General features: G+C 38.4%; 1 protein-coding gene across 1 annotated transcript in view; it reads right to left on the bottom strand.

Annotated features, from left to right (window-relative positions):
• Positions 1-27: 27 nt before the first annotated feature.
• The window catches only part of HEATR1 (HEAT repeat containing 1), a 39,872-nt gene continuing 25,575 nt past the window's right edge, over positions 28-14,324 (bottom strand). The window contains exons 26-44 of the mRNA XM_070932543.1: positions 13,689-13,804; positions 13,449-13,570; positions 12,450-12,578; positions 11,024-11,257; positions 10,770-10,896; positions 10,164-10,330; positions 8,341-8,387; positions 7,479-7,602; positions 5,854-5,994; positions 5,315-5,598; positions 4,394-4,544; positions 4,135-4,293; positions 3,592-3,726; positions 3,312-3,416; positions 3,053-3,221; positions 2,747-2,907; positions 2,180-2,338; positions 1,878-1,986; positions 28-285 (exon numbers count right to left, since the gene is read on the bottom strand). Of these exons, the coding sequence (XP_070788644.1) occupies positions 197-285; positions 1,878-1,986; positions 2,180-2,338; positions 2,747-2,907; positions 3,053-3,221; positions 3,312-3,416; positions 3,592-3,726; positions 4,135-4,293; positions 4,394-4,544; positions 5,315-5,598; positions 5,854-5,994; positions 7,479-7,602; positions 8,341-8,387; positions 10,164-10,330; positions 10,770-10,896; positions 11,024-11,257; positions 12,450-12,578; positions 13,449-13,570; positions 13,689-13,804 (2,728 nt within the window). The 3' untranslated portion in view covers positions 28-196. The remainder of the gene's footprint in view (positions 286-1,877; positions 1,987-2,179; positions 2,339-2,746; positions 2,908-3,052; positions 3,222-3,311; positions 3,417-3,591; positions 3,727-4,134; positions 4,294-4,393; positions 4,545-5,314; positions 5,599-5,853; positions 5,995-7,478; positions 7,603-8,340; positions 8,388-10,163; positions 10,331-10,769; positions 10,897-11,023; positions 11,258-12,449; positions 12,579-13,448; positions 13,571-13,688; positions 13,805-14,324) is intronic.

Raw genomic sequence — 14,324 nt, 5'->3', positions numbered from 1 at the left:
GCATAAGAAAAAGTAAATGTAGAGAAGTTACACTTAAAATTTTGTTCCTTTTTAATTAAAATCTAAATAGTCTTTTTAACATAAATATTGAGCAAAATGGTCAAATATATTTGTGAAAATATACATAAAACAAAGAGTGAGAAAAAGGTTGTGTTCTCTTGGTCCTTGCAAACTCAGAAGAGCTGGTGGGATGGGATTAAAAGTAGCTCTGGAGTGGTTCCCCAAGAATAACTTCAAGCTGCTGAATGGTCTTTTGGCACTGATGCTCCACTTCTTCACATTCATCTGCCAAGAAGACAAAAAGAAATAAACAATTTAAGGTTCTCTCAATCTGCATCTTTCCTCTCTACCTTCCAGAGATTGTTTTAGCTGTTTTTCAATCTATATATATAAAAGCGAAATCCCACTCACGCATCATCACAAAATCTCCAGAACCGTAAAGCCTAGAAACTTGAAATTTGGCACGTATGTTCCTCTTGGCTTCTAGATGCTTGCTAAGGATTTTTTGAAATAACCATCCAATCATTAGTATTTCTTATATTATTCTTAACACACACTGATGCTAAGGATTTATTTTATTTATTTATTTATTTATTTATTTATTTATTTATTTATTTATTTATTTTATTTATGCATGCATGCATGCATGTAATTTAGACGTTAGACGTTCTACTCCCCCTCCCCACCTGAAAAGAACTCTGTTCCAACTGCCATGTGGGCGTGGCCAGCGTGTGACTCATCCAGCCTGAGGGCTGGGAGTTTAGACATTCTACCCCACTTGAAAGGGAGAGAAGGGGATAAAATAGGAGAGGCCTCTGTGGGGCAAGTCTGAAGGAGAGAAGGGGATAGGAGATGATCATTGGGGCCAGCCTGAGGGAGAGAAGGTAATAAGGTAGGAAAGGCCTCTGTGGGGCCAGCCTGAGGAAGAGAAGGGGAAAGGAAAGGCTGATCATAACTACTCATTAATTTTTAAACTGTGTCGATTTATCAAATCAGATCACATAGTTTTGTAGCAGAACACGTAGCTAGTTGTTTGGATATTATATATTTTTGAATGTACCTTTCCTCTCATGGGGAGGAAACTTATACCTTTTCAAATAGACGTCTTAAAATGTATTAATCTTATAATTAAATTTGGGGAAGATTGGGAAACACCAAGGAAACTTTCCCAGTAAGTTCCAAAGGAGGTGTTCTCAGAAAAAGCAATTACCAGCTCTGCCCAAGGAAGAAATCAATTTTCTCAGGTTGCAGAAAATAACATAAATGGGAGTTCAATCAGTGCTTAATTATCAATTTTAATTTTAGAGATTCCCTAATCTACTATTGAACCAACTCAGTACATAGATACACACACTGTGTGTGTGTGTGTGTGTGTGTGTGTGTGTACATACATCCAAACAAAACATAAGCATTCTAGACTATTCATTATATAAACTACATTTAATACTTGAATTAATTCCATTTTCTTCTAAACACTTCCTTACTTGTTTGACACATGACTTTTGAACATAAATACTGTAACATTTTCTTGGAAATAAAATAAAATGTACTATCATTGACTTGGATTTTGATACATTCTGTACATTCATGCTGAAAACCCGCCACGGAGAATTTTTCCTTGTAAGTGAGAAAAATATACTATCTTAACTATCTTAAACTTATATGTTCTTAACTATCTTAAACTCAAGGCTATAAGTGCTCATAGGACCTAAGAATATAGTTTAGTGGGTGGTATCATGCAGCCTGAAGTCCAGCAGTTTTCTACAGAGACAGGATAATTTGCCGTTAAGGTGAAACTGCAGGACAGCCATTCTTGATTAAAAGTAGTTTTATGGAGAAAAAGTAATTCAACGCAAAAACAATAAGCAATACATTACCTTCCATAAGTTCAGCTAAGAAAGGAATGGATTCTGGTAGTAGCACCATATAATTCTCTCTTATTTTTTCAGCAAGCTCTAACAAAGCCAACAAAGCTGCAAATCGAACCTAAACCAAAAATAAGTGCAGTCAGCACATTCAATAGCCCAGTCAGAATGGCCCAATTCTGGCCCCCTCCTGTGCAACATCTGGGCACAATCAACAACATTCCAGTTTTTAAAAGACTGACCCCCCAACATGCATTAAACTGTACTTGCTACCTTGCTTGTCTTAAGCAGAATTTGACACATCTGCCACTAACCTTGGGGGATGCATGCCTCATCTTTAGCAAAATCTGATAGTTCAGGGGCTTCCACAGAGCGTCATCTGCCATTGCAACTGCAAACTGTGCTATACATGGAATCAAATGCACAGTCACTCTCTCCTGGAATCTCTCTTCTCCTCCAAGCATATTTTCCAGCTAAAAATAAAATAAAATAAAATCATTTCCATGCTGAGAAAAAAAATGAAAATTCAACCAACATTGGGCTAGTTAGCCTGACCAAATAATTTGCTGTTACTTAAAGCAATTTTATGCTGGCGCTTTTAGAATTAGAATAATTCTTTTATTTAATAGATTCTTTATATACTTTTAATGCCCCTTTTTTAGAATCCACTGGTTGTACAAGACTGATAGATTGTTTCTTTATAAACAATACATCACTCAACTCATTTTCTAAACCAAGTATGGTGATCTGACAATAAGAGTGGCTGAAAAAGGAACCAGCTTAAATGATTAAAGTACATCTGTAAAAATGGACTAAGAATTACATAGCACAGTGGAAACCTATTAGGTAATAATCTAATAAGAATGAGACTGCTCTCTAACCTGATTGACTAAAGGCAGCATCAATGTTTCCGCCCTCTCTTTGCTCACAAAATGATGAGAATCAAAAAGGAAGATTTTGTACAAACAGTCAAGGCTATACTGTAGTAATAAGCAACTTTTTTCAGTGTCGCCCTCGGAGTCAAAGTAAGCTTCATCTGCATCTGAAATAAACAGCAAAAGATACAGGAATAAAGGTATTTACCCCATATATAAATATGCAATGTTACATTATTAGTGCATTATAATGTATCTTAATAAAAAAAAAAAAAATTCTTCCTTGCATTTATTTTAAATTAGAATTTTTACCTGTTTTTGATGTATTGATCTGGTTTAGATTGTCAGCAAAAGGTTTCACTAAATGGCCAGCAAATAGGCTGAACAGCCCTTTTAGCTCACCAGCAATACAATCTGCCAGTCGGTAGAAAGTTAACTGTCTATCCTTTGGGGCACCTTCAGTTTTGGCCCAATCAAAGAGCTGAAAAAAAGAGAGACCGGGGTGGGTTTTTTGTTTTTGTATCAAAACACAAACAAAGCTATTGAAAAAGAAGCGTGTTCAAATGCTTACCTTGAAAAACAAGGGCCGGAAAGACATTTCAGAAAGCTTCATAACCATGCTGATTAAACATGTGATAATTCGAGCTTCTATTTTGCCAACCTTCTCTAAATTGTCCTAGAATAAAGCAAGCATTATCAAAATATTTGTAGCAATGTTTATAGGATTGTGGGCACAATCCTGCCCAGAACTGAGCTTTTGAAACTGCCCCATAAGGAGATTAATTCAAAGGGAAACATCACTTGAAGAGGAACACATTTGTGCTACTCCCGAAAGATCTTATATGCTTCACCTGAGAGTGTTCAGTTCTGAAGTCCAAAGCCTTTGTGAAAAATGCTGTTAGCTCAGATTGATGAGCAGAGAGCTGATCTTTCTCCAGCGTTACAATGTGCTCCTTCAAAATATCCATAATTGTTCCTACATCATTCTAGAAGAACAAAGATACAAGTTCAGATTAATACCCAAGGAAATTCAAATTATTAAAACTGTCCAAATTGCTTGAGTTTCCCTTCAAAAACCTGATAGCAGCTTTTTTTTTAAAGGAAAACATTCGGTCCAGCATAGTATGAAATTTGAGAGCCATAAGGAACCATGACCCTACTCCTCTTTCTCCTTGCCCAAGAATAGAAACTAAGTGCCAAATCTAAGGTCATGATAGAGTACAGGTTAGCTGAGTAAACGAAGCAGCCTTTTGCAGGTGGAATTACGCCTCCTTCTCAATGAAGTGTGATGCCCTGCACTTTCTGAACTCCATTATTGCCTGAGGTAATATATTGACTATATATGTATAGAAATATAGCAAGAGATGTGTTGGAAGAACGGAGGCGCATCTCACCTTAGAAGCATTTGCAATTTCACCATAGCTCTTGGCAATTGCTGGCAGAAGAACTCTTGATGGAAGTTTTGTTGCCAAAGTGGTTTTCAGAGATGCCACACGTAGATTAACTTGGGACGAAGGCCCCATTTCAACAGTAATTCTGTCCAAGTGGACCACCTAGGAAGCAGCCAATGTACAAATCAAATTATTTCACAGAAGTTTCACACATTGTGCTGCTTAACTAATACTTGCTCTTAATCAAAGTAGGTTTACTGACCTGGAGCAGGATATTCAGCAAATATGGGCTGAGGAAGCGTGGCAACGTTTCCACAATTTTCAGTAGAGCTGTCACTGTGCTAAGTAAATAAATTTCATTGGCGACCAAGTCCTTTTTGTGTTTCAGTATATTTAGCAATGCCGGCATAAGCCTATGAGAAAAGACACACAAAATTAACCTGTTCATACTCAAACAGACCTCCCAGTAAAATAAATTATCTTCTATTCAAATACATTTCACTAAATGGTATTTTAAGTAAGGTCAAAGGCCAAGCTCTTCTGAAAACACAAACATCTCTAATGAATATTCACTGTTAAGTTTTTTAATCTACATAGAGAATGGTGTAGTAGTTAATTGCACACCAGTCAAAACTTATTTTATCTATCACTACTTTCTTGAGTGATTGTAATCAGGAAAGTGCTTAATTTTTCTTTGTTTTGTAGAAAGCTTCTAGCTAATTATACAAATTTTCCTATGAATATTCAAATACTCAAGCATTTCTTTGCAAGGAAGAGCAATCAGTTATCTGGCATAGAAAAGTAAGAATCATTTGCACAGAAGGATGTATATAATTTTTTTCCCAATGCCAACTAATTTTTCTCCCTTCAGAATTTCCTGGAAAACATATGTCTATCTATAAAAGGAGAAGAAAAATAACCACACTATCTTTTAGAGCTGCTTAATTGAAATTCAATTGCATTGCAATGTGAGGCATATTTTGAACAAAAATCTCAAGGGACAGGGGTCTCCAATCTTGATAACTTTAAGACTGGTGGACTTCAACTCCCAGAATTCCTCAGCCAGCTTTGCTGGCTGAGGAATTCTGGGAATTGAAGTCCGCCAGGCTTAAAGTTGCCAAGGTTGGAGATCCCTGGTCGATGTTCAATTTCTTGATCCTTAATTATGGGTGAAGAAGAGTACCTTGGAAGTTGAGGTATAGCCAATGCTTTCAGCACACAAGTGACCTCAGCAGCACACAACAGAGCACTTCCGACGACGTTTCTTTCTTCTTTCCCATCTGAAGAAATCACCTCAATGGCCACTTTTAGCACAGCTACAAACAGCTCATGTTTCTCTCTGCCAAAGCACTTGCACAGCAATTTCAAGCTGTACAAGGCCGTCTGCCTATTAATTGCCTGCTCCTCGGCTTCCTGATGCCGCACCACAGTGAGGAGGTCGGGAACCAATTCTAGCAGAAGTTCCACCTGAAAGAGCAAAATGATGCGGAACCATTCATGGGAAGGTTTCGGGGCTGAACATCCAAGCCAACATCCAGATCTTGCAATCCAAAGAAGCATTCAGCAGAAGATTTCCTATAGTAAGTTCAGGGTTCCATATCTAGTACTTCTTTATTTAAGTACTATACTTAAAGGGCAAGGCTGAACTTCTTGCATTGCAGTTGCTATGCTATGTGGCACGAAGGGCTACGACTATATGGGACAATAAGAAAAATTGCTTACTTGGGTTTGTTTCCATTGTGTGTTCTGTTGCAGTTTATTGTTGAGGAGATCCATGGCTTTACGTCTCACTGAGGGCAACTGATTGATCATCAGGCCCCTGAGGACAGGAATAAAGGTTTCTGTTGGAATTAAGGAATTGATCTAGAAAGGAAACACAGGAACATTTTAAAAAAGAATTAACGGTAAAAAAATTGTTTTAGTATTTAGATAGAAAAACTAATCTAACAATCCTCCTTTGCCTCTACCCCATTCCAGCCTTGAGTATCCCATTGACTCTTGAATTTGGGGGAAGTTCAAGAAAATCTCAGAATGCAAATCCAGTGTCAATTCAACGATTTAGCGCAAATTAAGAAACTAATGCCATATGGGTCAAGACTACGGCTACCATGACAACTATAGTAGCAGAATCTTGCAGGAGTGAATGTGCTCCCCCCTCCCCTTCACTTTATTTTTGTGTGATTTAGGGAGCGGCTTCTCTGAAATGTTTAGTCCACTTAGTGTCTCAGAATGGGTTCAAGTCCTGTTTATCTATTGCCTTGGTAGTGACTCCTACTTCCTCCTGTCCCTCAAGGCCTTTCCCCATATCCTCTACAACTAGATCAAAATTGGAAGGGAACAGTTATAAGCAGATAAAGCTTTCTTCACTCAGCTTTTTCCACATTCCAAGTCTTTCCTCTTGACTAAGATAAGTGAAAGCTCTGTTCCTCCTTCACTCTGCCTTCACTCAACTTCCTGAAAAATTGATTTAGAAAATCCAGAGTTCAAAGGAATTGTTTATAGACTAAATCTAATTCCTGGCTATCCAGCTTCTGCTTGAAAGTATTTAGTGAAGGGGAGTTCATAACCACCTATAGTAGTTTGTTTCTCTATTGAACTGTTCTTACCAATTACAAAACTTACCTTAATTGGAACTTATCCCTATAGTTTGAGATCCGTTTTTCATTATCAGGACTCTAGCACAATACTTTTCTTTTGAAGAACTTATTTATTTGTTTATTAGATTTATATGACTGCCCACTCATTCTCAATGACTCTGGGTGGTTTACAAACAATAAAAAACCCAATATAAAAGAATAAAAAACAGTAACCACCCCACCCCCTCCAGTGACAACACACAATTAAATGAGCCACTTGATGGGTTCTATCCCACTCTGGGTTCCCCAGGCCTGTTGGCAGAACCAGGTCTTCAGGGCCTTGGGAAAGAGTGTCCAAGTGGAGGCCAATTTAATCTCTGTGGGGATGATATTCCAAAGGGTGGAAGCCACCATGGAGAAGACCCTTCTTCTGGGTCCTGCCGGATGTACCTTCTTAGGAGATGGGACCTGAAATATTCCCTGCCTCCCTACTCTAGTGGGTTGGGTGGATGTAACTGGGAAAAGACGGTCCTTCAGATAACTTCCCCATCTTTCAGAAAAGCCAAAGTTCTATTTTATTTTCTGTTAAATCTTCTCTGTATTGTATTATTTGCTAGGCAAATCTGTGGTAGCAGGTTAACTCACGATATCTCAAGCAACTAAGATTTTTGCCTGGATTATCTGGTGGTTTAGAATTAATAAACCCATTTTTTACATCAAAATCACAAAGCTTCAAGATGTCACCTTACTGGCAAATAGAATAATACTTACTTTATCCAGTAGTTCATATGATTTGTTGAGCAAAACCTTCCAGAATTTGGCTGTCAAAGTGTTGGCATTTTTTTCTATTGATTGCGCCACGGCATTTATGTAGCAAAGAATTTTTTCCAACAACCTAGAAAAAAAAACCATAGTCAATGACTGACTACATCAATCCATATTAATTTTTCATTAGACTAAAAGTCAGAGAATCAAAAAACGAAACCATTTATCCACAGAAACAGGCCATGTGGGCATGCCATTAGATTCAACTCTGTTATCGTCATTGTGGTGATCATCATCAAGGTAGAATTCCATATTATCCTTGAAATTTGCCCCAACATTCAGTTGACAGAAGATGCTCCATCAATAGGAAATGTTAGCTAAATATTTGCATTATTTTAAGTTGACATAATTTTAAAGTCAGTCTACTGATTTTAGTGGCTACTTTAAATAATGAAAGACAGGATCCCACCCTATCAAGGTATGGGCCCAGCATTAATTTTACACCTTCTATCTTTGAAACCTTGCAAAAAAATAGTGTAACATAATGTTCACAGATCAGCCTGATTTGTTTTGAAATGGTCCTTGCCCTGTTCCAGGTTTTCTTATGTGTGACTTCTGCCTATCACCTCCTGTCATATGATTAGTGTCATATACTTTAATAGGCTGTAGTTTCAGGCAGCCAGCCAGCCAGCCAGCCAGCCAGCCAGACAGACAGACAGATACATACATAGACAGACAGACAGACATAGATATATTGATATAGTTAATTTCTCATCTGGTAAGAGATGTAAAGTAATGCCTTCTCAAAATCTCCCTATACAGCTTACTTGTATTCTTAATTAAAATTCAACAAAAAAAGCAAACCTACTTCTGTTCAAGTTCCTTTAACTGTTCAGAATCTTCACATTCAACTACCTAGTGGAGAAAGGAAGAAAAATCACTTACACAGTCCATGACATGTTAATGGAAATTAAATTCAGGTGGATGAACATGACTATGAGGTGCGCTAACATTTTGTTATAGTATTAACCAGATAAAATCTTCATGGCTATTTTGTCTGGAATTCGATTTTACACTAAAAAATTGGTGGCATTCAGGATCCTGAAGAGGCCATACTTTTTATTATTATGCACATATACATATTCACTAAGCTGTTACCTTTCAATGTAACCAATATTAAAGTCCGACACACTAAGTACCGAGCAAAAGAAATTAAATGAGAGAAAAAAGAAATTTAATTGGATCAAGTAAAACCATCCCTATTCACTGTATTTCTCCGCCCTTTTCAATCCTTGCTTCTACTGTAGCCATACATGGCTTCATACATGGCCTTTAGTTCTTCAAAATTTTCATCCTTTTCATTTTCAGGACCTTCATGCTGCCATCCTCATAACATACAGGATTGAGTGGGACTGGCTAATGGTTAGACGGATGGTTCCCTAAGTTCCTAACTAGTGAAAACACAGCCTTGAAAAGTCTCTTTTGCATATAGAATTTCAAAGTAGATGTCAAATTCTCCAACAGTAATCAGAGCTGGATAAAAACACCCAAGGAACTTGCTTTTATGAGTTCTCATTAATATATATATATTTAAAAAGGGACAGCACAAGAGTTCCAGCAGGTAGCTTGCTTTCAAATTTGCAGCTGAAAACTATTTCAACAACACTTACTATTCTTAGCATCAGAAGCCACTTCAATAAAAAGGTCAATCAAATCTGTCCCGATGGACTATCGTAGGTGGGAGGGGCATGTCAATTTTTGGGGAGGGTAAAGGCTGTAGCAGATGGGGCCGTAATTCAAAGCATGCAAGGCTAGGTCTCTGAAGGTCTCTCTTAACCACAGAATGCATTTTTAAATGTGTTTAACTATATTTATCCTAATAATTGATAAGCTGCACTAATCACAAATGATCAAACCTAAAAACAAATTTGTTTTTGTTATGCTGTTGTGGCTGTTGTATACAACATGTACATGGATGGAATGTTCAACTGCCAGCCACAATTTGTATATATCTGACCTCTGGTTTGTTCCAAGACTAGAAACAAAAATTCACTGTGGTTTGACTAATTCCATGCCTTCACTTCTTTTGCCAAGATATCTAGTCAATGATATTATGTGCAGACTTTACAGCAAAATAACATTCTACTGTAGAAACAGTAGACCGACTCCTGTTTAAAAAAAACATTAAAATAACATCTAATGTTATTTTACTTTGCACTTAATGTCAAGCATGTTTCTAGTTACACCAGGGGTGAAATCCAGCAAGTTCAGACAGGTTCTGGAGAACCAATAGCGGAAATTTTGAGTAGTTCGGAGAACTGGTAAATACCACCTCTTGCTGGCCCCAGAGTGGGGTGGGAATGGAGATTTTGCAATTGCCTTCCCCCAAGAGTCGAGTGGGAATGGAGATTTTGCAGTATCCTTCCCCTGGAGTGGGTAGGGAATGGAGATTTTGTAGTATCCTTCCCCTGCCATGCCCACCAAGCCACACCACGCCCACCAAGCCATTCCCACAGAACTGGTAGTAAAAAAAATTGGTTTTCACCACTGAGTTACACCAACCAGCACTACACTGAAGCCGGAAGTGAAGAGAAAATAAGTTTCTGCAACTTGCCTCAGTTCATGGAAATTACAGATTCTCAACTGGTAATGGGACTCTAGCGATTCTGGGCAAAGATAAATTCAACTCACTTTTTTTACAAAACTGTGTGAAGCTAGAAGCTGTGACATGAAAGAGACTGCCAAGAATTTCAAATGCCTCAACTGTTTGCCAGAGTGAGACTCCACATCAAAGAGTTCTGTTTCTTGATTGTAGGATTGTGTCCTAAGTGGCCTTGACTTCTTTTGTCCTGGGTCATCTGCAAAAAATAGACCCCAAAGCCATATAAATCTTTTTAAATAAGTAACTAAATTAATCACTCAATCACTCAATCTATGTACATATTATTTTAAAAATCCAATTAAAAGTGGCAATTTACTCACACCTATGCCAAAAAGCAGTATTCTAACCCTAACCCTACTTTAAGTAATACAACAACTTTTGCTCTAATTTTGGGGAAAGTAAGACTGACTCAGGCAGCAGATAAAAGGATATTTTATCCTTACTGCCAGAATGGAAATATTACGGAGATCATCTTCTCCATATGCTCAAGGAATGGAGCATTTGCAGCACTGCCTTTTGGGGCCAGCTCTGGAGAAAATAGTCCCGATTATGAACCTCCTAAACAAAATTATTTCAGCTGGGAATCAATCTGCTTGTTTGAGTGGCTGACTAAAAGTTTCTTTGCTGGCAATTACCTTCTTTGTTCTCTGGCAGGTTTGTTAAATAGTTAAGTAGATTCATTAAACTTTGTAATTGTTCGATTACGCTAAATTCACAACATACAGAAATCCAGAATTCCGACTCGGTTTCCAAAACAATATCCTGTGTAAGTAACAAGATGAAGAAAACAGTATTATAAAATGCCGCATATTTATGCATTATATTGCAACATTCTCCACAGCAACTCATACATTTTTAAAGGCAAAGTACTTTTCAAACCTCTACCTACCTTCTCCCCACTGGCTACTGCAGCCCCAGATTTGGTCACATGCTGTTCAAACAACAGTACTAAAAGAATCCACAGAAACCGCTCCGCCCCCAAAGTACTTGTAAGTTGTTCTAGAATTGGAAGACGCCGATGCTCTGGCACGTGGGGCAAGGCATCCACGAAAACCCGGATTATTTTAATCACAACTCCTTCCATGTTCCCTGCAGTTCTTGAAGACCTACCATCTTCCTCCGCCTACAAAGAAAATAAAAAAAAAGAAAAGAAAAAAGAACAGGTTATACATACAGACCAAAGGCTAAACAACAGACAAGGCTGTGTTCGAATGAAGCAAAACAAAAAACAGAACCCCAACCCATAAAAGATCCAAGGTTATAATCAAAGCTTGAATACTAAAGAATAACCGTGGAATAGATTGCAATAATATATAAATTAGAATATAATTAGTGAAGCTGTGTTTGTGTGGCAAAGCCAATCTGTAAATGTCTAAAAGGCAGGTTTGAACTAGGATTGGAAATGGCTTGTAAATGCAGCAATGATATTTATTTATTTATTTATTTATTTTATTTTATTTATTTATTTGTTTGTTTTTTTCTTATGATTAAGAAAAAAAATGACAATTTTTTTCTACAGTAAAGGAAACTCCTGTTTAAAAAAAAAAGGAAGAAATAAACCAAAGGATTTAGAATCCAAGTTGCAAGCAATAAAAATAAGAATACTGTCTCAGATGCAAGGTATGTTTGTTATAGAGGTAGCCCTTGACCTACAACTGTTCGTTTAGTGAACATTTGAAGTTACAATGGCACTGAAAAAAAGTGACTTATGACTTGTTTTTCACACTTACGACCACTGCAGCATCGCCATGATCATGGGATCAAAATTCAGGGACTTGGCTACTGGCATATATTTGTGACAGTTGCAGTGTCTCGGGGTCATGTGATCACAGTAAGAGCCATGATGGTGCAGTGGTCAGAATGCAACACTGCAGGCTACTGCTGCTGACTGGCAGCTGCCTGTAGTTCAGCAGTTCGATTCTCACCGGCTCAAGATTGACTCAGCCATCCATCCTTCCGAGGTCGGTAAAATGAGGACCCAGACTGTTGGGGCAATATGCTGACTCTGTAAACCGGAGCTGTAAAGCACTGTGAAGTGGTATATAAGTCTAAATTCTATTGCTATTTGTAACCTTCCCAGCTGGCTTCCGACAAGCAAAATCAATGGGGGAAAACCCAATTCAGTTAACAGCTGCATGGTTCAATTAACAACTGCAGCGGTTCACTTAACAACTGTGGCAGAGAAGGTTGTAAAAATGCAGCGCAATTCACTGAACGACTATCTTGCTTAGCAACAGAAATTTTGGGTTTAACTGTGTTCCTAAGCCAAGGATTACCTGTATTCTATTTCAGTGACCCAGTTTAAATGATCTCACCTGTATGAGAGCCGGAATGACCATCTTCACTGTCTTGTTAATCACCTGGAAACTGTATGCATCATCCAGGCGCATGACATTGGCTCCCATGAATGTAAAAATGGGCATGATATTGTGTAACACTTTATCCTGCACAAAAGAAAGCTGTTATTCCTGCAATAATGTAGGACTTGGTTTTGAGTGTTTATTCTTACAGTGCAGTTTCTCTTAGAACAATTTTCTTTCAGGCTTTAAAGCAATGGATCCTTTGCTGTTTTAACACTGCTCAATCCTTGTTTATATACAAGCAAACTTCACCATCCCCTTATCTGGCATCCAATACAGCTCGCCTAGCAGTGGGAACCCATGAGCACACCAGGAAGCACCCCATTTCTGCCCGCACCATTGCATTTTAACCAGTTGTAGCTTTTGGGTGGTCTCCAAGGGTAGCCCCACGTGGAGCGCATTGCAGCCATTCAATTGAGAGGTGACCAAGGTATAGTGATTGTCTGAAGGGCCTCCCAATTAAGAAAAGGGTGCAACTGGGTGCGCAAAAACTACTGAAGACAAGCGGTTTCTCAGGTATCGAGGTCCTGATAGGTAATAACCAGCACCTTGAATTGCACTCGGAAGCCAGTTTTGTTATCCTGAATGAATAGAAAACTTTAGCAGGTCCTCAATATTTGTTTAAACATTAAACAAATGTTTAACGTTTGTTAAATATTAAACATACTGTCAAACCTCTGTCCAGTTAGTGGTCATTTCAGGGAGTAACAGATTAGAGATAAAGAAGAGAAAGAAAAAAAAATTAGGAGTAATTGATGGTGATCTATGCAAAGAAAAAAAGCAGGAGGTGGTGAGAAAAATCTTGGAGAAAGGAGGGAAGTGAGTCTGGAAAGTGGTCAGTTAGCAGCCTCACCCAAATGCTTGTGTCAAAGCTGAAAAGGCACCTAAAATGTGATACTTTTTAGAAACTTGGATGAACTTCCCTTCCCTCAACATGCATTCCCATAAACTCACAGGAAACATTCCAGCTGCGGCGCCCAACAAGAGCAGTGCGTGGTGATGGGTCTGTGGCATTTCTGAGACCCGAATACACTGAACGATTAGTTCCACGTTGAATTTCTCTTCATCCAGGAGACCTCAAAACACAAAGAAAGCACCAAAAAGTTAACAAGTGCTTCATCCCATGTAGGGATACAAAGCCTGGGGGACACTGTCAAATATCCAAAATGAAATTAACTTTGGTCTTCACTTTACCTGCCTTTATCCTGTTGCTATCTGGGGACAGCTTCTGACAAATGTTTAACAAACTACCAAGTATTAGTTGTTTTGTGTATTCCAGATTTTCTTCCCCTGCAGTAGGTTCCAGACACCTGGAAATTCAGAAAGGAGTCAGGCTATTTTTGGCGAAATAGATGATCAAACATAATATTCCATGCTGCTACCTAAAAATAACAGTTCTGAAGGGTGGGGAGCAGAGAGAACCAATCTTCTATAACACACTGATAATTTCTACATCACATTCCAAGTTCCTTTTTTTCAAATACCTTATTTGGAAAAATCCTCAAGGGAATCAGTTAAAGACAGGAAAGGAACTGCAAGGCTCTTGAGGAATCAACATAGCTAAAGTAGAGGAAACTTGATGCAGCTCAAGAATGTTTAGCGGGATGGGAGGGGCAAGTGCTCTAAGACAGGGGTCTCCACCTTGGCAACTTTAAGACTTGTCGACTTCAAGCTTTGCTGGCTGAGGAACTCTGGGAGTTGAAGTCCACAAGTCTTAAAGTTGCCAAGGTTGGAGACCCTTGCTCTAAGATACTGGATGGAACATCTCAAAGGGCGGTCAGATCCACAAGTTCATAGTGACCAAATGCAAGTTTGCTTATAGCTTGGCCA

The sequence above is a fragment of the Pituophis catenifer genome, unplaced genomic scaffold (genome assembly GCF_029215685.1).
Source record: "Pituophis catenifer annectens isolate HBS135680 unplaced genomic scaffold, rPitCat1.0.hap2 SCAF_1, whole genome shotgun sequence".
NCBI lineage: Eukaryota > Metazoa > Chordata > Lepidosauria > Squamata > Colubridae > Pituophis > Pituophis catenifer.
This window is presented reverse-complemented; position numbering and strand designations above follow the sequence as displayed.